Genomic DNA, 25,267 nt, shown 5'->3' on the forward strand with positions numbered 1-25,267 from the left:
GTTCTCCGTGATTCACGTCTTATTGTAGACTTGGAATTTTGAGGTCAAAGTTTAGTGTATTGGCTTCTGGGGGCAGACATTGATGGGTTGTGGAGGGGAAGCCATGTTCCATTGTTTTGTCCCTCTGGGAAATTAGTAAAAATAGCACATGGGAAACAAAACTTAAGATCAACATGTAATTGCTGAAGCACTGGCCAAATTGACAGGAAATCTACTGCAAAAGAGCTTTGACACAATTCTGTGAACTCTTTAGAAAAGAAGAAAATGTGAGTAATGTTCAAAGTCCAGATTTTCTGGTATGTGGCATATTTAGCATGTTATAATAATAGACACCTTTTTAACTAAGTGATAATTAGTTTAGAAGGTATCCTCAAGAGACTATTCCAATGTATATTTTGTATTTTCATGCAGCTTGACTTGAATCTTTTCCTGGGGAGAACTTTTTTTTCCTTATCTAGTTCATGTATTGAAAACGTCCCTCAATCATTGCTTACTCCATCTGAATGATTTTTACCCTTTCTTTTATACATATATATATATTTTTGTATTAGTATTAGATTATAGCAAGATTACTAAGCACCCGTTTTTAAAACGTGTTTAAAATTTGCTGATTTTTGTTTGTTCCCACAGGATTATCTTCCGAAACTGCCCCTGTAGCTGATGTGTCCCACAGTGAACCCGTTGAAGAAAGCCCTTTCCGTCCCCCTTCCCATTCTTTTTCCACCGTCTTTGATGAGGACAAGCCAATAGCCAGCAGTGGAACCTACAACTTGGACTTTGATAACATTGAGTTGGTTGATTCTCTCCATGCCTTAGGACCGAGTTCTCCGGAATCGAAGAATCGTGACCCCAAAGCGAATGTTCGAAGAAAATCGACTGATTCGGTGCCAATTTCCAAATCTACATTATCTCGGTCTCTGAGCTTGCAAGCTAGTGATTTTGATGGAGCGTCTTATCTTGGCAATAACGAGACGCTAGCGCCAGCAGCAGATGCATATGGTACTGGTTCAAGTAGTGCTTCCAGTACCCTTAAGCGAACCAAGAAATCCAGGCCAGCTTCCTTAAAAAAGAAGCCGTCAGCAAAAAAATCTCTCGATGCTCCGCCGGTGAAGGAAACGCCACAAGAGCCGTCTGACCTTGGCCAAGCAGCTTCTGCCCCAGGTGAGGATAAATCAACATCTGAAGCAAAGGCTGATTCGGTAAAACCTGAATGTACTGAACCTTCTAAAATCTCTGCTGAGAAACAGGAGGCCCCGGCTGTGCCTGAGGGATCCTACCCTTTGGATCCAGACAGTTTTGAAGGGATTAGTGCGTTTAGCACTGGAGGCAGCAAAGTACAAAACTCTCCCCCTGCCAGTAAGACAACGCTACCTCTTACAACGGCACCTGAGGCTGTGGAGGTGACCCCGCCTGACACCGGAGGACAAGAGGACCCTCCGGTCAAAGGGGTTGCAGTGAGGCTGGAGTTTGATTATTCTGAAGAAAAAGGGATCGGTGAAGACCCGCAGGAGAGCGCTCCTCCTAAAAAAACAGGTAAAAAGCCTGGTGCTAAAATGCCACTACGGAGGCCAAAGACTAAAAAGTCAGTGGAAAAGCTTGATAACCTTCCAACCACACCAACCAAGACACCCACTGATCCAAATGAGATCCCTATCACAAAAGGATCTTACACTTTTGATATTGACAAGTGGGACGATCCCAATTTTAACCCGTTCTCATCTAGTACAAAAATGCAAGAATCTCCCAAACTGCCTCAACAAACGTACAGTTTCGAGCCAGACATGTGCGAGGACTCTATTGACCCTTTCAAGTCTTCTTCTAAGATCGCCAGCTCGCCCACCAAATCTCCAGCCTCCTTTGAGATACCAGCCAGTGCCAATGAAACAAACGGGACCGATGGAGACAGCTTGAATAAACCTGCAAAAAAGAAGAAGACGCCTCTAAAGACGTAAGTTAAAGGGCTCAGCTATTTTTGGATTAGAAGCAGCACAGTCCTACCCATTGGCCCACTTGTATCACTTTTAGGATTGAGTAGAGAAAGAAAGATGTTGTTAACCATGCAACAGGACTGCTGTACAGTTGAGATGTTTATTGAGGGAGGAGCCTGTTTATTGCTTTTGTTGTTGCTGTTGCTGGTTTTGCTTATTTTTGAGATGTGCCTCCAATTTAGGGGGAATTAAGGTGAGAATTAAGATGGATGCTAAGCTGATGTGTTTTCTGAGCCCCAAGTCCAAACTGGTTTGGTCCAAAAGAAAAAGTCTGACAGCAGGAGAAGAACTCTTTGAGTCTTGCTTGGGAAGTCCAAAAGGAGAGAGCGGGATTTTAATGTCACCAGACCCTGAAGTCCGATATTCACAGCCTCCTTGTGTCATCCATCCAGTAGCTGCAGTGGAGCAGACAGACCCCACTACAAACCTCATGGGTCCACCATGCGCTGTGAATAGTGGAATCAATTCCAAATTGTTAACTTGGGGACAACATGAATTTTAAAAGAGTTTTGTAAATATTTATTTATTTTTTAGGAAGGTTACAGGATTATTTTGCCCTTGCCTAGACTGATTTTGCTTTGTTATGATATACACCTGCCCACTGCAGCCCCATAACCTGCTTTGACTATGGGTTCCTACCAAAGAAGAGGATCTGCACTTCCAGAAGAAACTTGGCCTAAGGTTCGCTGTGGGCTGCCATGGGAGGCAGTGGCTGTATGTGCCTCTGCCTGTCACTGGTTTCTTCACAAAAAGGGCCCTGAGCATGGCTCCTCCATGGGATCCAGGGCAGGAATTGGGGTGTTGGACCCTTGGTGGTGCTGCCTCAGTGGGGCAGCAGAGAGAAGTCACTGCAAAATGTTTCAGCTCCAAGGGGCAGAAAGGAGGGTGTTTGAGTTGGAAGTGATGCTGTGATCTACCAGGACTTCTAAAACCCTACTTAGTGGCTTTTGCCAAGTCGGGGGGGTTACTAGCAGCATTGAGGGTTACAGAAATAAAACAAATAAAACTCCATGGGCCAGTTTGAGAACTTTTTTCTCATACAGCCAGACATGGATTTCTAGATGAGGCCTACGGGTGGTGAAGAAGCCAGGCACGAGCTTAAGCCCTTGCTAAGCTCGACTACTTTGAGCCTGTGCTGTATGCTGCCTTACATCCCTCACAATCAATAAAAACAACCAGCTGGTGTTCATGAATGAAACCTGAAGCAGTCGATGGACTGACCCCTGTGTGAAAAGGGGGGATTTTTAGGAAGGATGGCAGCTTGACACAAATCACTCCCTGGTCGAATGCCAAAGTGCTGAGTTGTTTTGAGACAGCTCAAGGCACTCAGGTGATGCCAAACGAAGAGCAGCTGATGCTTTTTCTGTGTGCCTTCTGACAGCAGTGAGGCAAAATAGGGACCTTGTGTTGGCCTCGCTTCCCAAAGTGCCGGGAGAGAGAGGCCGAAGGCGCCACCTCCCAAGGGTGCCTCAGCTGAGGAGAGCGGTGCAGAAGTGATGAAGTTGAGATGAAGGCGTGTCTAAAGTATCTCACTGAATTTCAAAACTTGACTTAATTCATATTTTTTTTTTTCTCCTAACCTATTTCACAATAAAAAGTAGAGGTTGAACTTATGCAGGTAGAAGATGTGCATGACCAGGTTGCCTTAACACATTAACATTAACGGACTGTTTGTAGGTTTATCTTTTTTGTCAGTTCCTTCTGTCTGTCTCTCTTTTCTTTGTCTTCTTTGTCTTAGGATGGTAGAAGATGTGATGTCTGTATGTTCTCTGTTGTAAGTAATTCTCAGCTAACATTTCAAGTTTCTGCTTTGATTTGTGGGCTTTTTAATTTTACTCATTTATTTTGCAGCATGATCAGTTAATCAGCATGAAGCTCTTATGCTAGCTGTGTCACTTCACTGGCACACACGAAAGCTTTTTTAAGTAAAACGCCTGCCTGTGAATGAGCTAGAAGAATCTGGTGCCTCATTATCTGTTTGCCTGTCAAAGAAGATCCTCTTTTAAAACCATACAGATTTCCTATCCTTGAGCTAATACAGTAAAGTTTTATTTCTGCTATTGTACAACATCGTATAATCACTCTTGCTTAAACACTGCATGAAGTGTTTCTCCTTCTTAAAGGAATAAGTTATCCCAATTATTTCCAGCATCCTAACTAGATAATTAGTAGCATCAAACACCCTAATATTCAGCTGCCCAATTTATTTTCCCCTACAGATGTGGTATTGATCCACCCTCTACCAACTGAAACCCTCCATTATAATTTCCACTGTTGACCTTGCCACTTATTGATCAGGGAAGAGCTGACGGGCAGTAATTTTTAGCATTGCATCTCAAATTCTAACCTTAAATCTTTACCAGTGAGTTTGGTGTGATATTTTCTGCCTTTTCTAGTTAGTAGCAAAAATGTGTTTGAGTAGCTGTGGGGATACACAGCTAGAGACCAGGTAATCATTGGTGTATGTCCCTGTCAGAAGATACTTTCAACCAGTCGTGAATAAACATAAAGGCAGCACTCAGAAATATATCACATATTCTTCATTCTTTTTGCCTGTTTCAAATTTTGGGGATTCTGAAGGGCTGCAGTGTGTGTAGTGCCAGTTGGCATTTGAGCTGTCAGGGGAAGCAGAATTGCCATATTGGTTGGTGTGGCTGTGTTTAGGGGGGGGACTGTTGGGTGTATGAGTAAAGATGGAGCTTTGTGCTGGCATCTTGGCAACAGCATCGGCCTCACTTTTTTGTGTAGTTCATCCAAAGCATACCCAATTCTTTCTCATTTTAATAACTTATGGGCTTCTTAGAGCTTGCTGATTAAATCTATCGTGATTTTAATTCTCAGGTCATTCTTGTAAAGCTGTGGTTTGGGCTTGATTTTCAGGTGGGAAACTGAAGCAGACAAGCTAAGTAGTTTGCTTGAGGCCACTGAGGATGCCTGGGGTGGAGCAGGGATTTGAATTGCAATGGAGCAGTTCTGTAAATGTGTCAGTACTTTTTTTTTCAGTGAATTTAGAAATATGGCAATCCTGCTTTTCTCAGCTTTTGGGGGAATCAAGGCCTGTTCCAAGTGCATGACAAAAATAAGCCCCTTCAGCATGTTTCTCTGTGGTGCTGCTGCCTCATGGATGGGATTTTAAAGCAGAAAGGCTTACAGAGATTGCATTTTCAGTAGCTGCCTCTTGCTAAGTGTGAAATGACACGATTCTTTCTGGTATTACCATATTAACTGTTTTAATTCTATTTTTAGTGATACTTTTAGGGTGAAAAAATCACCAAAAAGATCCCCGCTATCCGATCCTCCTTCTCAGGTAAAGTACTGCATCACTGTGATCCGTGTAATTGTATTCTTGGAGGGGCACAGAGAGAAATTTGATTTACTTAAATGTAGAATTTAATAATAGAAGAATTGTTGTAAAGAATATAAGCATATTGATGTCCAAGCGTAGCACATAGGCCTATAATCATAAGGTATCAAACTTTTGGCCTGCATATGATGTATATTAGCTCCAGTACAATGTGTATTAGCCCTGGGAATTGCAATTAAACTATTCTGAACATACTTTGGGAAGCCCTACATTACAACAGAGCAGCAAGATGAATACATATCTTTAAGTCAGGTATCAGTCTGAAAAATGAAGCTAACTGTCCACCTTGGAAAACTGATATCAGAAGGTGAGAAACTGAATGCATAAAGCTGGTGAGCTGGAAGGAAAACAGAAATAAAACACATGGGCTGCTCTACGAGGAGCATGTGCTTGGATGGTTTTATTCCTTGTCGTAAACAGCCAGCAGGTGGCTTTCTTGGAAGAGGAGTTAACAAAAGCTGCTCTGTGTGTAGGAGCCCAACTGCTTTGATGCAGCCCGGCTCCTTCCGTGCTGCTTTCATCTTCCTCTCGGCCGTCCTCCCCTTTTATCGACAGCACAGAAGTGAAGAAAGGGTTCCTGACCTCTCAGCCCTACGCAGGCTTGCTCATTTGAGGGAAGCCTAAAAAGTCCGTGTAGCTACTCAGGGACTTCTGCTACAGGTGATGGGTGCCACTTATGTCAAGTGCCTGACAGATTTAAACCGTTCTGGGTTCTCTTTCTTCCTTGTTATCAAGGCAGCTTTGCAACACGAGTGTTTATCATCAGAGAGTTTAGTTACACTAGGAGGACTTGTCACTAGTACAATTCCCAATGAAACGCCTCATATTTTTCTGTAAGGATTTTACACAGGGCTGCAGTGAAGAGCACGGAATTAAAAAGATGACTGTGGTCAGGCAGAGGAATTCAGCATTGACTATTCTGCCTCTTAATGGAAGAGAAGAGCATTAATCAGCCCTTGTTTTCTGCAGGATCCCACCCCACTGCCTACTCCAGAAACACCTCCTGTCATATCCACGGTGGTTCATGCGACAGATGAGGAGAAACTGGCGTCTTCGGTGACCAGTCAGAAGTGGACCTGCATGACTGTGGACCTGAACACGGACAAGCAGGATTACCCGCAGCCGTCTGATCTGTCTACGTTTGTTAATGAGACTAAATTCAGCTCTCCTACCGAGGGTATGCTTTATGCAGGACTGTCTGCACCCAGCTAATGTTACTTTTTAGGAGCCCTAAAAAATGATGCTCTTTGGACCAGTTTGAGGAACTTGGTAGTTATGGGGAGCTGAATAAATAACCCAAATTGTTCTATCTGGTGTTTTCAAGAGACAGTAGAGAGGCAGCTCAAAGGAAAATGAAGAGGTCTTTTGGAGAAAATTGACTTTTTCTGTCTTTTTATGGTTATTATAGACATGCTATGTTCTTCTGTGCATGGTACCTGCTCTCTCTGTGTCATCACAGGAGACCAGTGGCTGAAACTGCTCTTGTTTAGTGCTCTTAGATCCAGGATCACTGCACCAGTGGTTTTGCCTGAGCCTGTTCATGTAACATGAGTGGTAGTAAATGTGCTCTAGTATTGAAGGTCCCAGGTTAAAACCCCGCTCAAAGGTTGTGCTTTAAGACCCTTAACATACCACCTCCCCTCCAGGCTTCTGGGATCCAGGTTTCTTTATGCACAAAAATGTCCAGGATATCCCTGTGGAAGACAGCAACCATTCAGGAGCCAGGCAATATCACCTTCTATGGCAGCTTATTACGATTTTTCCTGTAGTAGCTTTCTATAAGCTGTTGCAAGCTAAAGCTGGAAGTTTCTGTGAAGAGGGCTGTCATTCCAGGTCTGTGAAACGTGGAAGAGAGAATTTAGCCAGTTGGAAATGTGTGTGTGGCCTTCACTGAGGTTACCAGAGGAAATACGGCTCTGCAACATCTGCTCTCAGGGCAGCTTGTCAGCTTTGAGGCTGGGAGGAATGCAGGAGTTTAACTTGGCTTAAACTTTTCCTTCTTGATCAGACCTCGTTATTTTTCCTGACTTTTTGACCCGAGTCCCAGGCTACCACTAGAGCTGCTCTGTACCATTTTAGCCTGGGTCTGAGGAGTTTTTGCCTGATTAAAAACTGCTAAGCTTTTAAGTCAAATGTGTCTGACAGCAAAAGGCATGAATGATCACACCGGTTTTAACGGGTGATCGTAACATGTGCACGTGCTCATGCGTTTGCATGGCCTAGACTTTTTGGAAATCTGTTGAGTCTTCTGTTCAGATAAGTATTTCAGTCTGGGTAAATCCATTTGGTTTTACAGTCAAATGAGAAGTTTTAGATAGGAGATTCACTTAACTTGTGATAAAAGAAATTTTTAAGACAAGAAATATTTTTTAGAAAATAACCATCAAAATCTGGGAAAAAATAAATTTTATGGAAGGAATTAGAACAAAAGAAGAGCGAGAGAGACTCTACAGCAATCATCTATCAAAGAGGTAGAAGAAAGTGAACAAAGCTCCTAATTAAATGCTAATTGTCTTGTCTCATGTGTGCCGCATGGTATAGTCAGTTTCAGATTACGTGCTAATTATAATCAACAATGCTTCCGCTTTTCAGATCTCTTAAAAATAATAATTTCTTCCCTTGACAGTCTTGCTCCTGCTGCTTCAAGAGCCATACGAGTAATCCCAGTGCTGTTGTCAGGGCAGATATTTTTACCCCTCCCAGCCGCTGGTGTGACTGCTGTCCTGTAACCCAACGCTGCTTTTGTACCGATACAGCCCAGCCACTGAGTCAGCCCCTACATCCAGCTCTCATCTGCGGCATGCTCTGCTTATAACTGCTGCCTTTTTTGTGTTTCACAGACCAGAAATAAGCAGTAATTATTAGCAGAAAATTCTGATGTAATTGTGCAGCTATTTGTAGGAGGAGTTGGAGGACATCACGTAGTGAGTCTGTTGTATGCATTTGTGAAAGATAATTATCTTACCTCATAGGGTATCCTGGGCATTCGTAGATTTAAAGGTACAGAAATAATGAGCCTGAGGTTTTGGAGGGGAGATGGTATCTTAGAGGAGATGCCTTGGAGAGAAGATGGTTTGTGATTGTGCTGGAAGCTTCTCAGAGCAGCGAGATCAAACAAGCTGCGTTTAGCGAGCCGTGTTGTTCCTTTTGTTCCTAGCTGAAGTATTTCCATCTGTCTTCTGCTGCCTGAACTCAGTAAGTTAAATACGTGTTGTCCCAAAAGTCATTTGGGGTTGCAAATGCCAGGCATGCTGCAGGCAGCTGCAGGATCACGGCCACCTGTGCCAGCAGAGGATGGTGGCAGCACATCTCCTCCTCCTGTGCAGCGTGGTTGTGTGCTCACTCGTGGCTGGCTGGGGTCGTAAAGCTGCCCACAAACACCCGCAGTGCACCTCGTGGGCTGTGTGCAGGTAAATGAAATACACACAGACAGGTTCTTGGTTTCTCCTGCAGTAAGACATCCAGAAGGTTGTTACCATCTCCTTGTTTCAGGTTGGGTTTTGCTTTCACTTGGTAGGGGCTTGTGTCTGGTACCTGACACAAGGTTGGCTGTCTTACCTGGCTTCTGATTGCCATTAAAACATGCAGTGCCAGGAATTTAAACGAGAGGAGCCTGCTGTTGTAACATTCTCTTCGCTTAGACATTTTACTGTTGATGTCTCCCAGAGGTCAGTTACTGTGAGTTTGTGGCTGTTCCTCCTCAGTGGTTCTTTTACAAAATACATAGACTGGGGCTTCTTGTATTCTGTGGGGCTTTTTATTCAAAACAAAACATAACAGGTAAGAGGATATCTTTAGGGCTGGTTTGTTTGTAAAGAGCACATGTTCTAACGATGGTTACTGTCAGACTCATGACAGCAGGGTAAAATGCAGAATTAGGACAAATTAATGATGCTTTAATTTTTTAAGTGAAGGTGTCACTGAACAAAGTCTTTGCTTTTATTTGGGTGCAGCAAGGTGCGCTCTCCTTTCCAGTTTGCTGTGTTTTATCTGTCTTCCTCTGTATCAGCTCACTCCTTGGTGACCATGGGTTGAAGGGAAATGCTGGTTATTCCCTCTAGTGTAATTAGGAGATTAGAAGTACAGCAGCAGTAAAGATTTGCATTTTTATTAGGGTTTAGATTTAGGGTTCTTTGTAAACCTTCCTGCCTCAGGCTTTTCCTCCATAACTTAAACACAAAACCAGGCAAGTAAAGTGGGCCGTTGTCTTACCCCTTGTTCAGTGAGCATGCAGCTATTTTATGTTGTTTTATACATCTCTTTATCTCGAGTGATACCCCAGTTGTCCTTCTTAAGTCAGAACTGTATGATATACATTAAGAAACAGAAGTGATTTTATTTTACAACAGCTATTTTTTTCTGTACGTTACAGGAAACTGGAAGCAGCATTACAAATAATTGAAAAACGTGTTTTCTGTGATAAGATAACACAATAGGGGAAAGTTATCTGCTCGGGAAGTGCTCTGAAACTTTGTTAATATTCTGAGCTCTGAGGCAGAATCTTGGGCAAGCTGATAAAGCAGAATTTTTCCAGGCAACTCCATTTGCCTGATGTGTGTCATAGATTCATTGTCGAAAATCAGTGCAAGTGCATCTTCTGCTTTCTCTCTGTATATTCTATTTTTAACATCTCGTAGAAAAGTACCAGATTAAAATTTTAGAATGGGAATGGCCCTCGTAAATGAGAATTCTCATTTACTTATACAAAAATTAATTCATGGCATGTATTTAATGGCTCTTTTTTGTTTCTGTTACAGAATTGGAATATGGCAACTCATATGAAATAGAATATATGGAGAAAATTGGCTCCTCTGTGCCTGTAAGTTCTCACTTCCATTTCCATTCATTTGCATTCCCTTGTCATAACCCACTATCCTGATAATGCCATCAACCTCACTACCCCTTAAATTAATTATAATGTGCCTGAAGCAGATTGACAAACCCATCTCCTTTAAATTGGCATAGCTGGGGTAAATTGCATGTGCTTTGTTGTCCTATATCTCGTAGAGCTCGTTCCATTTTATTATTTTATTTTTAAACTAGTATCATAGTAGTTCTTTTTTTGGAGATTAAAAGCAACTCAGTAGTCCCAGCACTGTAGAGTAGAGAGCTGTCTACACCAGCTACTGAGCTATTTTAAGAAACCAAGAGTAAAACTTTTGAGAAGATGGAGGGAATCCTGACAGAATTCAGAATGAAGGTGAAATATGGAACGCAGTACTATATGCTAGGAGTTGTTTGGCCTTCCATTTAATTCATGGATTTGATAGCTTGACTAGATCCAGTGGGGGCATATCCACAGGGGACTTAAATAAATGAATAAATAAATAAATAAAGTGTGTATGTCAGGTGCATAAACTAATGAGAAAATGTTTATTTCAATGAATATTTTGGTAATTTTCAGTCAACAGGTGCCTCCTGCCTGACAGGACCAGAAATCTGATTAGCTCTGAAGTGGGAGAGGAAGAGCCATTGCAAAGAATGAACTGTTTAGGTTACGTTCTTTAATGGTTTCTTCCTTACAGGGATCATCTCAGTATCAGTTAGCCTGGGCTGGTTTACAGTCCTATATTGTTAGCTGTTTGTCAAGTCATTCGGTCACTTAAAGCAGTGAATTAACTTTAATGGAGAATGGCTGAATTGGTTAATGAGTCTTCCTTTTCCTGTTGCCAGCAGGATGACAGCACCCCGAAGAAACAATCCCTATACCTGATGTTTGATGCACAGCAAGAGAGCCCAGTCAAGTCGCCTCCTATCAGGCTGTCTGACTCCACGACGCCGTGCTCAGGGTATGTTGCTGCAATAAAATTCAGCAGTGGAAAAGGGTGTCAGGGAACTGGGTTGCCATCCTAGCACGCATGCAGGCAGTTCTTCCTCTCTCTGCTTCTGTGTTGCTGAGTTGTTTGTTTATAAATAGATTCCCATCTGTGTACACATATGATAGAGAACAGAGGGCAAAGGTACAGAAGTTGTGCAATGGGAAGGAATAAAGACACGTATTTCTTCTTCATATTCTGACTAAATAGAGTTATAGAGGCAACTGTTTCACTAGCCAAGGCTTCCTTCTTACGTTTTTGTTCTCAGATAATGAGGTCGTTTTCATTTCAATCTAAAAATCATCTAATTGCAACTTGTCACTTGGACTTTCCTAGCTATATGTGCTAAACAATGAGTCTAGTTAGAAGAACAGGATGTGTGGGTTGTGTTTGCTTTCCAAAAATTTTGTTCTTTAAGGGCATCTGTTCTTCTTAAGAAAATTTGTTTCTTGGGAGAGATTTAGGTCACAATGAGAAAGGGGTAAAAAGGCAAGTGAGAAATATTTAAGGCATGTGAGTAACCTTTCTGATGGAACTGGGTTTATTTAGATGGCTTTGTTGCTTTAAAGGATATTGCAAAGTGTTATGAGATAGAATGAGAGAAAGATGAGTTGAAAGAATATTTGTATTTACACACATGAAAGTACCAAAGAAGACTTATTTAGGTGTTACCAGAAGCAGAATCGTGAAGGCCTTGTGCTCCACTCTGAAAGCCTGTACACAATCCTTTTCCAGGTCAAGTTTTGAAGACCCTGAAGCCCAACAATCCTCTGGAATAAAAATACAACACCCAGCTTCCCGAGTCCTAACCGCCAGCCAAGAGGCGCACTTACAGTCCCCAGACAAGTCAAAACAGAAAGACTTGGAGCCCATGACCCTAGGAACAACTCCAGAGGCTATTGAAATAGTAAGTAATTTATGTTAAGAGCTTGGGAATCATTCCCTTGCAAAAAATTCATGCCATACAAGAGGCAGAACATGTGGATCTTGCAAACAGAGCGAAAACTCAGCCTAATGCTTAAAGATCTTAATAACAGCTTGTGGTATAACCCAAACGGAGGAGATACTTTGATGGAACTGATGGAATGCATAAGAAGTTTCCCATAGCTTAAATGCTCTTCTGATCGGTTATTCCAAGCTGACATTTTGAAGTGCTTTTTTATTATACAGGCTTTTTTGCACCGTATTTTAATCTGATATATACAGAGATATTTTATATGTCTAAGAGGTGTTTTTAAACAGACATGGTTTGTTTGGTTGTATGTGGCGTAAGATTTCAAAATTACAAAATGACCTGTTGGAAAAAACAGGTGGCCTTTCACATTTTCTTGTAAACTGTTATTTGTGTTGTCATGTGATGCTGATAATGTAAAATTCACCTTTTTTTAACCCTGAGAACTCAGCCCAGCTTCCAGTTTAATCACTTTTTTCAGTGGCTTATCTGGGTTAGATTTTAATTACTAGTGGTCCCTTCCTTTCTTGAGCCTGCAGTGCATCCAGACTTGAGAGCACTGTTTCTCAGGTTCAAGAAGGTTCCTTTAAGGCTTCCACTTTTCCAGAAGAACTTGTTTCATATATGCCTACAGCACTAGACTTGCTAACTTACATGGCAACATATGATTTACTGAAGAGCAGAATGAGAAGAAGCTCACTTTAATTCTGTGCATAATTTAGATTGTTTAATGATGCTGTTGATACAGCGTTGCAAAGCATTTCAATTAGCTTGAAGAGTTTTCTCACTGTATGGAGCCTTGGGTGCTCAAGTCCGAGAGGTCTAGTTTTTGTTGTAATTCGTTTTAGCCTCACATTATGTATTTATCCTGATCATGTTATAACTGTTAACATAACTTAGGTATAACTCATCAAATTAGGAAGAATTATTCTTACTGTTTATCTGTTATACCTACAAATTGTGTATTGAAAAAGGAAATTTTCTGTGAGGTATGAAATTAGTGGGAATCAATGACTTGCAGACATTGACGTTGCTTTCGTCCTGAATTACTTGGGCAATCTCCATTACTTATTGAATATCCTTCTTACCCTCCAGACATCTCCTGAAGACTCCTTTGTCTCTGCTGACGCTCTTCTCAACAGGATATCTAAGAAAACCTCGATATGTGATCAGCCTGAATATCTGGATCCTGACTTAGCAGAAAAGAACCCGCCAGTATTTGCTCAGAAACTTCAGGTTTGTAGCAGCCATATAAACATCACTTTTACTGGAGTTTAAATGTTTTTCTTTACATAGGTAGAGAATGCTTTACCTTGTCAGAAAGGGGTGGGAGACGACTTGGAGTGGAGGTGGAAAGGAAGGAAAACAATGATTTAATTCTTCCCAAAGTAACTTTGGCCTTTGAGGAACATAAGGAACAGAAAGATTTTACTTTAATTCATACAATACATAAAATTAAACTTAAGTTTCCTTGACAGTTTCAGCGATCCCATACCGTTGATGTACATCTTTTGCAGTAGTCTTTATGAAGCAGCTGTAAAACCCTAACCCTATAAAGCTTGAAGACAGGACTCTTGTGGAGAGTTATCTTGTCACCGGACCTTAATAGGTCTGGCTGCATTTTTGGAGAAGAAGATCTGAATTCTGCTGAAATGAAAATTAGGATTTGTTGTTCTAGTAATCTCTCTAATGCAGAATTTGGCATGGTTTCTTTTAGGAAAAGCACACCCATCTGCAGAGCAGTTCTGTGTGTCAGGACATATTTTGTAGAATATTCACAGTGAAATTTCAAAACGGCAAAGGTTGAATTGAGAGTGGCAGCTGGCATAAATTCACATGAAATGAGAATGGAAGGAGAGAAGTCTGTGAAAAACAGCTTTAACTGCAGAAAACATTTATTTTTACCCAAAGCGTTACCCATACTTACCCCCTAATAAAAATTGTCTGTATAGCTCTCTCAAAACTAACCACAGACAGGCATTTTGTACCAATGTTCCTGACTTGAAGGGAATATGGGACATGTTTGTCGCCCAGGAATTGTCAGAACTCTACATTAAAATATAACATTGAATTTTTTAATGTGTTCAACATTTTTGCTGTGTTCTGAATACATCTTTTTGTGGATTGCTCGTAACCAAACACTTGACAGGAGGAGTTAGAGTTTGCTGCAATGAGGATAGAAGCGCTGAAGTTAGCCAGGCAGATTACCCTGTCTTCTTTCCGCTCCTTAGATGCCGAGGTATCTGTTTTGTGCCTGCCGTGTGTGTGTTGTGTGCTCAGACTAAGAGAGTGCTGCTTTTACTTTAACAAGGTAACTAAGGCACTCAGGGTGCAGTGCAAAGCTGGGTGCACCAAAGTGGGACACAGAAGAGCATGCTGAAAGCAGTACCGCACGCAGAAATGCTGTCACCTGCTCCACCCGTGGAGTCCTGCTACACCCAAATTAACAAAAGCTAAGGCAAGAAATAGGGACACACGCATCGCAGGGTTCAGAGGCGAGAATTTCGATCAACCCTGCCTTCAGGCTTCTGAAGAAAGGGACTGCAGCAAGTCTGGAAAGGCTCTTCTCGAGGAAAAAGGCCTCCCTAACACAGTTTATCTTTATTGATGAAGATCTAAAGCTTTTTTCTTGTTGTCACTTGTATGGTGTGCTGGCTAGTGCCTCCTCAGAGTGATGCTGTGTACTGCTCTAGGGACACACGTGGTCCTCACTGGGTTTGCACAGGGACATTCCCATGGCCCTGTCTCAGCCCAGTCACAGGATTTGTTTTAGCTGAATAATATGGATGTCATGCTAGGCTGGGAAGGACTTTTGTCCCCAGATAGCTTTACTGTTTAGGTAGGAGGTTGCTGATGTTAAATTAGCCTGTGATGGCAAACCTTGTGACCTACAGTGACTGATGGCCTGGATTACATATAATAGGATCCCCCAGACAACTGCAGCGACTTAAGTTCTGATACTACCTGGCAGGCTTCCCTTCTGGTTGGCTGGCCACAGTTCTGTCCTTCGTGTTGTATAACTACATTTAGCATTTGCTAAGCCATTGCAGGGTGGGTAACAAGCACAGACAGTCCCCATTACTGTGTGGTCATTTTTCTGTAGGTGCAACTTGAGCAGAGAGCCACTCGGGTTTGTGTCAGCCACTCTGCAGATGCTGAGGTGGTGTAGAGTTGGGCATTGAAATAAGATGTTGAAATAAGTAAAGGAGAGAAACTGAAAGGAAGGGCATAGAGACAAATGGGATTAGAGTATCAACACTTTGGGATGCTCTCCTGGTAGTAAGAGAGGTTTATTTCCTTTAGGTAAATATACCATTTTTTTCTAGTAAAACCACATGCAGAGAACTTACACCTGGATTTTACTTGCTTTTCAATAGAGTTGCAAGCATAAACAGGTCTTGTTACACCTCCCTTGACCTGTGTGCACACGCATCAATTAGTTAAAAGATGAGATCATTTGATATGCACCCAGACAGTGTGTGAGTGCTTGTAGAGGGCAAGCTAATTTTCAGCAGGGCTAAATACATATTTCCCTAAACAGTATGATAAAAGCTGCTTATCATTTTCATTGCAGCGCCTTTCTTCGTTTTCTTGCACTTCGACCTTCTTGAAGCAAGATAACTGCAGCTGGTCAATCAATATGCATTTATTCCCATTCTGGTCAGATATCTGGTTTCTGTAAAAGGTGCTGGGAGGAGAAGGGGAAGTGCACTGTGGTCTCAGATATTTACACTAAGATCGCAGTGACCTACATTTAGTAGTAATTCCCCTGCAGACTCTAATCTTGCTGTGTGAGGTTTGGTGACTTATAAATCCCTATGCTTATTATTATCCCAATTAACTGCTTACCATCTTGGCAGTTAGGCATTGCACTGAAAGCACTGACTGTCATCCTGTTGAGTTATTTTATTTTCTGATGATAGGAATATTTGGAGGTAGAAAATATCAACTAGTGAATTGGACATCAGTTTGGAGCTGTGCAAAATTGGCTTTTGAGATAAAACCACAAAGACCAGTACAGGATGCTCTGACAGCGGGTTTGTTATGTTCCTGCCAAAGAGAGAAGCCAGCAGCCCAGCTGGGACTTGTGTGAAGTATTTCCAAAGTCAGGACAATACTGGTGGGACCAGTAACCACCAGCATTTCAACTAACTGGTTAAGTTCTAAGAGCTTTTATAGTTGTTTTGGGAAAATTTTGAAGTTTTCTTGCATGTCATTGATATTAGTCATTTGTACTATTTACTCAAATGCAAGAATTAGATAAAACATATCAGTGGGGTGTTGAGTCCAATACACAAAAATGCATAAGTATGTTTTAAATGTTCTTTTTTCCTTAGAAATCTTCCCCATGTTGGCAGTTACTTTGACACATTTTTGTATGAGCTTAAGGAAATTTGTGTTTCCTTTGCCGCAATTAATATTTTCCAGCAATCTCTTCTTGAGATCCAGCAAGTTACGTGGCAGGAGGCTTTTGAAATATGATATATACAGTTCAATAGATTGATCTTCAGGATGGCCTTTCTTTGGAAGGCAGCTTTGATGATCTAATAGCTCTTTTTCATCTCTCAGTTTCGCTTGCTTCATGCTTCAGGAGGAAATTAAGTAAATTTTTTTGAAGCTAGAATACAGAATTTAAACAGCAGTAGTCTTATTTATTGCCTGTTTTACCTTTACTGAGATCTGTGGACAGCACCATGTGTTTTTGTATAAATGCATATACGCAGATGCCTGAGCTTGTGTCCCAGATGTATTTTTTCCTGTATAGTTGTCATATATTGGGAGATAACTTCAAGAATACAGGCTCTGTAATTTTGATAGATCTTGTGCTGAGGTAGGAAAATCCCCTGGAACTGAGGTTGCACCCTCAGTTTGTGGTTAAATGCTACAAAAAAGATGAATGGCCTGCACCAGAAATACTAGAAGTAGAGTCAAGTGGCTCCTGTGTTCAAAAATGAGCAAAAAATACAGAGCAAATTAGTGAGACTCCTATATAAATAAACATGCAGCGTGGTGTTTTGAAGTAGTGTTTAGCCTATTAGTGCTCTAATTGGATTTTCTTGTCTGGCCTTTTCACGTTGCTGATGTGGTATCCTCATGTTGCCCACAGATGTGGAATTCCTAACATCCGTTCCTGTGTTTTCCTAAAATGAGCGTTGTGTGTAATTTTTAAGGCAGCTTCTTCAGTAAGGTGTGACGTGACGGGTCAGAAGGGATTGCAAAACCTTTCAAGCCTCTCTGTTATTTCTGAGAATACGCAAGAGCTTTGAGCAAGTGAAGGATGTGTGGAATAGCATCTGACAAAATTGCCTTCAATCGTGTTGATACAAAGCATGTGCTGCCGATAGAAATGAGATCTGTTCGTGTGCGCCTCGTGGGGAGGAGGGCTGGGCCCTAATTCAGGCCTTCGTTACTCACTTTCACATTCTTGTGCTTCAAGCAGTAGAATACAGCTCTCCTGTTTTACTGATTAAAAAAGAATAATTAAAAAACACTTTTTAAAAATAAAATAGTTTATCTTTTCTATATATAATTATTAAAAATATCTACATGCTAAGTGCAAGAGCAACGCGTTAGGCTCTGTTTCTCCATAGATAAGCCTTATCTTGCCCTTTTGTTAGTGCTAAGCAACCATAAAATCCTGCTAACGCGGGCTGCCCACTGAAATCTAACTTTATGCAATGCTCTGGCTAACGGGAAAGGAGTCACAAGGCTGTGGGCGAGCAGGGGACTGAGTGAGCACTAAAACAAAAGCGGCAAAGCCTTGGCCCAGGAGACTCCAAGGTTGCCTCCTCTGACATGGGCTGCGGCCTCTCCTCCTCCCTCGTAATCCCGATTCCTTGGCCAGTTTCATGCTTGTTTGAGAGAGGAGGAGAGCATTAAATCCCAGCAACAGGGATACGGTCACCTCCACCCTGAAATTATTCTGTGACACCCGCCCCCCTCCCCAAGCAGCTGAAAGGGAGGACATTTTGTTTCCCTACCAGCCTGAGGCAGGGCCCAGCAGGGCCATCAGTGTGGGCCCCTTAGCTGCTTGGTCACAACATGCAAAGCACAGGGAGGGGACAGAGGGATGTAAAAAGCTGTGGTGGTGCCTCTGATACAGAGGGTCTGCTCTGAGGGGTGTGCTGTAGGGGAAGAAGGTCAGGGGAGAGCCACCATACTATAGAGTGCTTATGAAGAGTCTGCTGTTGCTCCAGCTTGAAAGCATACATACCCAGACCATCGGTCTGCTGCACATGGTGTCTCAAGATATGTGGTTTTTGTTTAGCACGTTCCTAGCTGTCTTCTATAAACTTAATGGTTTTAATGCACTGAAACTTGAATTGTTTACATGTGGAGTGTTTGCAAGATGACGCATCTCAGTTTCCCGTAACTCTTTTGCTCTCTTCCTCATTTCACATGCTGCTCTCCTTCTGAGTCAGTGTGGACCACCGACATGAGCAAGAGCAGCAGCTGCAAATAAAACCTCATTTAACATACTAATCGCATGCTTAAATAGCAGCAGGGCAACAACAGCACCTATATATTCACACCTTTTATGAAAGAGTGTTTTATGATAGATAACGGTATACTGCCATGGCAGAACTAGGAAGGTGGGACATCCACTTTCTTCTGCTTTTTTGACCTCATCTATTTTTATGGAAGCATATTTCCCTTTAATGAGCTCTCTGCCTCCAATTCGAGTTTCCTCTGCTGATGTGCATTTCTTGTGGATGTTTTTATGAAATCTCTGCATCAGAAAGTAGTAAATTTTCTAAAATAAACCCCTAAAATATTGGGGACAAAGTGCTGTTTTTATTTTCTCCCAGTAAGAGATATATGGCTCTTCTGATGCTTACTATAGGTTTTAAATGTTTATTTTATCCTTGCTAAATTGAAATTTCCCTGTCAGTGTTACTGCTGTTATAATTTAGTAGTGCACAGGCTTTTAGTCCTAGCTCAGGATCCTGGTGCCTAGCACCCAGAAAACATTAGCTAAACACATATTTAATGGTTCATTTCTTTGTATTTAAAAAAACAAACACACAGAGAGAACCTGCTATCCCAGCAGATGTTTCCATCTCTAAAAGTGCGCTGTACTCTCGGATCGGTACCTCAGATGCAGAAAGCACCACAAGTCTTCTCTACCCCCAGCAAGACTTGGACTCTGCACTACGACTGGCCAGAGCAGAGGTAATTTGTCAGAATTTAGAAAAGCATATACGTGTCCCTTGTGGTTTACTTTTCTCTTTCCTATTTTCTTCCAAATTCTTCATATTATGTTTACTTTTACTATTCCTGAGACTATTCTCAGCCATGCTAAAGCTACACTAGAGGCTACCAAAGCAAATGGCACTACACTGTAAGTTTTACTTTTTTACTTTACTTTTGATGTAAATGAAAATCAGATGTTATATGAGAAAAAAAACTTTATTGCTTTAAACTGTATTCTGTGTCTCTTTACATTGGTATATAATTTTATAAAAATCGTTAGATGCTGGAAATAGAAATCATAAGTATTTTTCAAAGATACATATCAAATTAGTCTGGCTAGTACTAGAATAGAGTAGAATACTTTCAAGTAGAAGAGACCTACAAAAAACATCCATTCCAACTGTCAGACTATTTCAGGGCTGACACCAAATTAAAACATATCATTAAGAGCATTATCTAAATGCCTCTTAAACACCAAGAGGCACAGGGTGTCAACCACCTCTCTAGGGAAGCCCGTTACAGTGTCTAACAATTAGAAAAAATGGTACAGTCTCGTGTTCTGAATTTTAGGATAAATTGCGTGAACAAAAGGAGAATGAAGGAATGCAGTCCTTTAAGTCTAAAATTTCATGGACAGTCAGCCTTAAATATGTATGCAGACGCTGTAGAGAACAAATCGTGAGACCGTGTTCAAAAGCCATGTACAAAAGTATTTCAGACCTGGCTTCAAATCAGGCATTGTATAGAGTATTGTATACAGTATTAGTACAGTATCAGAGTATGTGTACAGTATTTCTTGAAAAGTGTCCTTGTTATGATCAGGGATGAAACACGAGACAAGAACGTTGCATCTACTTCACAAAAATTAGTTTTTTGAAATGAGTATGATTTCACATCTGAACTTCTTAAATTGCATCTTAAAGTCTGTAAAAGAAAAAATCATTGGGGATGCTTATATTTGAACCCATTATATATTTGAAAACTATACCTCTGTTAATTAAAATTGGATATAAATTCATATATTGCACACTTATTTAATTTCTTCTTTAATGGATCACTTGTTTTTGCTTTTCTTTTGCTTTGTTAAAGATTGTGGCCAAGGAAAGAGAAGTATCTGAGTGGAAAGAGAAATATGAAGAAAGCAGAAGGGAAGTGATGGAAATGAGGTGGGTTATTAACTTGTCACTAACCACACTGACTGTCTCTGCTTTCAGGCTGTGGATAGTACACAGAGTACCATGACTGTATAATTCTTTTGGTTAGCTGAAATTGCTCAGTCATTTTTAACTGCAGACTCTAGATTGATCCTAAACTGATATTTTGTCTTTGCCACGCATGGTGGGCACCGTTGTTCAAGGTAGTCATTGAAGATTTATATGTTGCTAATCTCATTTACATCCTCAGAACACTGAGATAATGGGCCTTAATCTAATGTAATCTTAATGTAAGGAAAGAATTTTCTCCAGTTTGTGCTGCTTACCGCACGTGTGAATTCTCACGTGGATTGCATTGTGGTGTTTCTCTTGCCTGACTGAACTAGTCTGCCTGCAGTGCTGGCAGAGATGTGCACATGCTAATTTAAAATTCACTTTCCGCAAATAGTTTTGGCAACAGAAAGGAGCATGTGAAAGTCTGAATATAGGTATGAGTAGTAGAGGCTGCCTTCAGGAGATTATTGTAAAAAGTTTCTTTAACATTAAAAAAACAAAATTCAACTGGCAGTAGAAAAACATTCCTTGGAAAGGAGCCACTCTGAGTGTTGACCTTCAAGAAAATTCAACGTGCTTTTCTTTGAACTGAGCTACACTTTTAATTATCACACACACTAAGCTTGATTTCAGTTAACCAGCGTTTATCTTGGATTCTGCATTTGAGAGCTGACAGAAGGACCCTGAGCTTTTCAGGTCTTTCTAGTTATATCTGTTGTTCTAATGTATTTTATTTCTCCTTGCAAACCTGTCTCTGTTACATTAAATATTTGTATACTGGAACATAGCAGGTTTGACCTTCCTTCCCAGTCCAGGTCCCTGTCATTTGAAAAGGTGACAACAAAGTCACTGTAGTGGACGAGGTGAAGGGTGTTGCCCAAAGACTTGTTTTTGCTTCCCATTTAGTCAGTTGAAAGTTTTAGCCATTCGGTGTGTGTTTTTTAACAGTGATAATGCCATAAGAGCAACATACAGATAGTTTGACCTGCTCATCAATCTGAATCTGAGAAAGTCATCAATTTTAAAAGAGACTTTGTAGATGTATTTTATGGAATCTAAAGGCTATGACTTTGTGCCATCAAACAGACAGACGCCATCCTCACCTTCCATGCCTTTAACTCATAAATGAAAGAGAACTGACAGATTATTTGAGCATCCATCTTTCTGAGTAATAATTTCTGTGGTCAGCTCTGAAACTGACTTTTCTTCAAAATCACTTCTGTTCTTAGTGCCAACTTCTTCCCAAAGTTAAAAGCCCAGGTAGCTTAAAGCTAAGGCCAATGAACTGTATCAGGGGATGACCTGCACATGCAATTCCTGCTGGCATCCCAGAAAGCTGTACTTCTGTAGCAGAGGTAATAGGGGATTGTGGTGCAGAAGTCAACAAGCACTAGCAGGGATGCCAGGAGTCACACGTGGCAGATTTGAGTAGAGAAGTGCAGGGCTTGGAGCCAAAGCATCTTAAGAGAGGCGTCTGCAAAAGGCAAGGGCAGCCACTTGATTTCTTTGAGAGGAGACATCTCCCAGCACCCGCTGAGTTCTCTCACCTCCTGCTCTCTGCTTGGGAAAGGAACCAAAACCCTGGCGTAGCTCTTTCAGTGCATAATGAGGCAAAATGCAAGCAGTCAAATCTAAGAAGCAACACTTGGAATAAAAAAAGAACACCCTAGCAACTGTGTAAAGAATGACTCAGAGTTCAGCACACGCTCCAGTGTGGTACTTTGTCTATTTTCTGGGAGCTGCCTGGGTGCGCATGCCTGCCAGCTGCAAACAAGCACTGGCAGAGGTTGCTTATTCCTTAATGAAAGGAGAGCAGGGGTGATGCAGAGCAGCTGACACACTGTAGATCTATAGCTTCGTGTTTCTCACAGGAGTTTGCTTCTGTGTTTATGTCTTCGATAAAATTTGATTAAAAAAAAAGACACCTTATGTAAGCCAAATTTCCCACAGACACATCCCTGCTGTACATGGGGAGAAGGTCTGGCTGATACTGTCACAAAATGATGGAATGTGCATGTGTGCCCAAAGAAAGATTTCATTTGGAAGATTAGATGTTAAATTAGTCCATGTGTGGTAAGTTAGAGATGCGGTAATTAGATGTGACATAATTGTAAGCGAGGAATGAAGGGAAAGGCAGGGATTATCTGGCAGTGGAAGCACAAAAGCATCACTTGCTACAAAAGGAGGAGCAGTGCTCCCTTATGCAAGCCCTGCGTACTCTACCTGGAATATCCTGAGATCAGCCAGGTTTCCAGAAAAATGTCAGTTTGGAGGAAATTCCACTCCAGAGAGCAGTATTATAATACTGTAATATTTGTCAAACAGATAACCAGTTGGGCCATACCCTAATCCAAGGGAACACCCAGAGGCAAGCCAGAAATACTTAAATATGGTCATTTGGAAGTCTAACTGATCAGTGTGGGAAGTCAAGCAGGTGACCTCGAGAGGTAGCCCTGGATTTCTGTGTTTTTATGACTGAGGAAATTGCAGAAATTCAATAGTAGACTGGAAGGCCTAAAATCCCAGAAGCAAAGCCCATGTGGCATCTCCAGGGAGGGCTAAGATGCACCATCACAAAGGAATGCTGTGGGCAGCATCCTTGGGTTCCCTTCCTTAATGTGGTCGTTCTTTAGGCTGCTTGACTGAAAAAGCCCCTTGACATGAATGTGGAACAAGCCCAGCTTTACCTCGCTTTCCAAACTGAACATTATTAGAATCACTGTGGCACTGCAGTACCCACATTTATTGAGCAGCTGCTGCATTATCAGGAAGGGTGGGTGATGCACAGAATGCGGTGCGTGCTTGAACTAGCCTAAGCTGCTGGAAGTAAGAAGTAGATCATGTCCTTTCGCTTGGTTGCCAAATTCCGTGGTGGAGGCCAGGCTGGGAGGTGTAGGGCTGTAACAGCATTTAATGCTGTATTCATTGCCTTCAGTCCTTGGCCCGTTTTTCTGGGATGATAAAACTTCCCAAAGGTGGCCGATATTAAAAGGATATGACGTGGCTTTAAAATCCTTCCTGCTTACAGCAGGTTTTTGAGGTAGTCTTCTTTGGACGTGAAAGCGATCCCAGTGTCTGGGGTCTGCTTCTGATGCAGATTTCCCCCAGGCAGTCCTGGAATCGCTGCGTTTGGTTTTGGGGAGCTCCACAGCTCTCTCCTTTCCTTGCTGACTTCTGTCCTGGGATTTCCTGCATCCTTGCTGTAACCTCACCGACTGAGCTAAAATGGGACGCATGAATGCAAGCTAAGACTTGACAAAATATGTACTCGAATACCAGCGGGCTATTCTGCATATCCACTTCAGATGAAGTGTGCAGTAATTTTGTTTTTCATAGGCAGTCCTGTGTGGCTCACAAATCAAAGCGCTGATCAAGCTAGTCTCATTTTATTAGCTTTATTTGGCTCTGGAAGGGGATGGATCATCTTTCTAAATCACATTTAATCTGCTTATTTTGGCTAACCTCTTTTCAAGAAGGAAACTCAAAGCCTACCGTGAGTATGTAAAATAAAATAGTCTTAAAAGTAATATTTTACCCCCTCTGTTTCAAAAAACAGATTTGTGAAATAGGGCATGATGGAATTTGTGCTCCGTAAGTGAATGTTTTAGTCATTTTCTCCAAGTGCTAATGGATCGGTTCTTCACATTTAGAGAGGGAAGATTAGATTCATTTTGGATGAGGGCCAGCCGTACTCCTGTTAGGTTTACTTGCCTACCAGTGATAACTTTTCTTCGTGTTTACATTAAAATAAGCAAACAGAATAAAGACGGGATGGAAGAAAGAAATCGATGCAATTTTGTTTGTTTAAATCAGGATTGGTGATGTACTTTGGGCATGTGTCAAATAACTGTTTCAAAGCAATTCCCTTTCCCTCCCTGTAAAGGAACAACGTTTAAGCTGTCAGTTTTATTTGTTACGTAGGTAATAAAGAGCTTATGAAAGTGTGCTGTGGGATCTGTATCCTGTATCCTAATACCCTAGTTCAGTTATTGAGTAGCATTATTTTCTACATAAGTATTAGCAATGATGATGTTTGCCAAAAGCTGTTTGTTTTTGTTCCTCTTACAGGAAAATTGTTTCAGAATACGAGAAGACGATTGCTCAGATGATAGGTAGGTATTTCTACCATGAAAAGATGCTATCCTGCACTCTGATTTTCTGAAGAGATCACAGAAATGTTTGTCTGTAGGCTTCGTTTTGAAGCTAGCTACACTTGCTGATGCTGCTGGGAATTGGGATGCATCCGAGGACACCGGTGTGTGTTGCCGGGTTGTGATGAAAAGCCAGAGCTTCGTTTTACAGAAAGCAGACCCCGAGGCAGTGCAGGTAGTACAGCAAGGTCAGGGCTTTTTGTTCTGCATCGAAGCAAGCTGCCCCACAGGAAGCATGTTCAGACGCTTTGCCCAGAATTCACGGGTGTCTCTGGATGACCTAAAAACCCTTCAGTCATCTGCTCGCAGCTGTCTGACAGGAGATACCAAACTTAGCTCTTGACCACAACGGGGATTATCTGTGGTAAGTGCATTGGTCCGACCAAAACCTAGATTAACTTCAATCCCAGCTGAGAGACTGAGTAGTCAATCCACCTCCCCAGTTACTTACTGACATAAAGGTCTCCTCTAAGATCTGCATTGTGGCAGAGTTTGCCTCACAATAATCAGAAAATATCTTTGTTATCAGAATGCCCCACGAGTTAAAAACTCAGTAGCGTTTCAAAACCCACAGGACTCTTGCACTTCCTTGGC

At 41.6% G+C, this 25,267-nt stretch overlaps 1 protein-coding gene across 14 annotated transcripts in view; it reads left to right on the forward strand.

Annotated features, from left to right (window-relative positions):
• The window catches only part of TACC2 (transforming acidic coiled-coil containing protein 2), a 124,311-nt gene that overhangs the window by 90,743 nt on the left and 8,301 nt on the right, over positions 1-25,267 (forward strand). For 9 of the 14 annotated variants that reach the window (XM_084290092.1, XM_084290086.1, XM_084290091.1 and 6 more), the window contains 12 exons: positions 631-1,948; positions 3,727-3,762; positions 5,235-5,295; positions 6,322-6,529; positions 10,110-10,171; positions 11,026-11,141; positions 11,904-12,075; positions 13,216-13,356; positions 14,270-14,359; positions 19,150-19,293; positions 20,404-20,480; positions 24,591-24,634. In XM_084290092.1, coding sequence (XP_084146218.1) covers positions 631-1,948; positions 3,727-3,762; positions 5,235-5,295; positions 6,322-6,529; positions 10,110-10,171; positions 11,026-11,141; positions 11,904-12,075; positions 13,216-13,356; positions 14,270-14,359; positions 19,150-19,293; positions 20,404-20,480; positions 24,591-24,634 — 2,469 coding nt within the window. The remainder of the gene's footprint in view (positions 1-630; positions 1,949-3,726; positions 3,763-5,234; positions 5,296-6,321; positions 6,530-10,109; positions 10,172-11,025; positions 11,142-11,903; positions 12,076-13,215; positions 13,357-14,269; positions 14,360-19,149; positions 19,294-20,403; positions 20,481-24,590; positions 24,635-25,267) is intronic. The other 5 variants (XM_084290093.1, XM_084290087.1, XM_084290094.1 and 2 more) reach the window with 5 other exon arrangements.

The sequence above is a fragment of the Netta rufina genome (assembly GCF_964035555.1).
Source record: "Netta rufina genome assembly, chromosome: 7".
NCBI classification, from domain to species: Eukaryota; Metazoa; Chordata; class Aves; order Anseriformes; family Anatidae; genus Netta; species Netta rufina.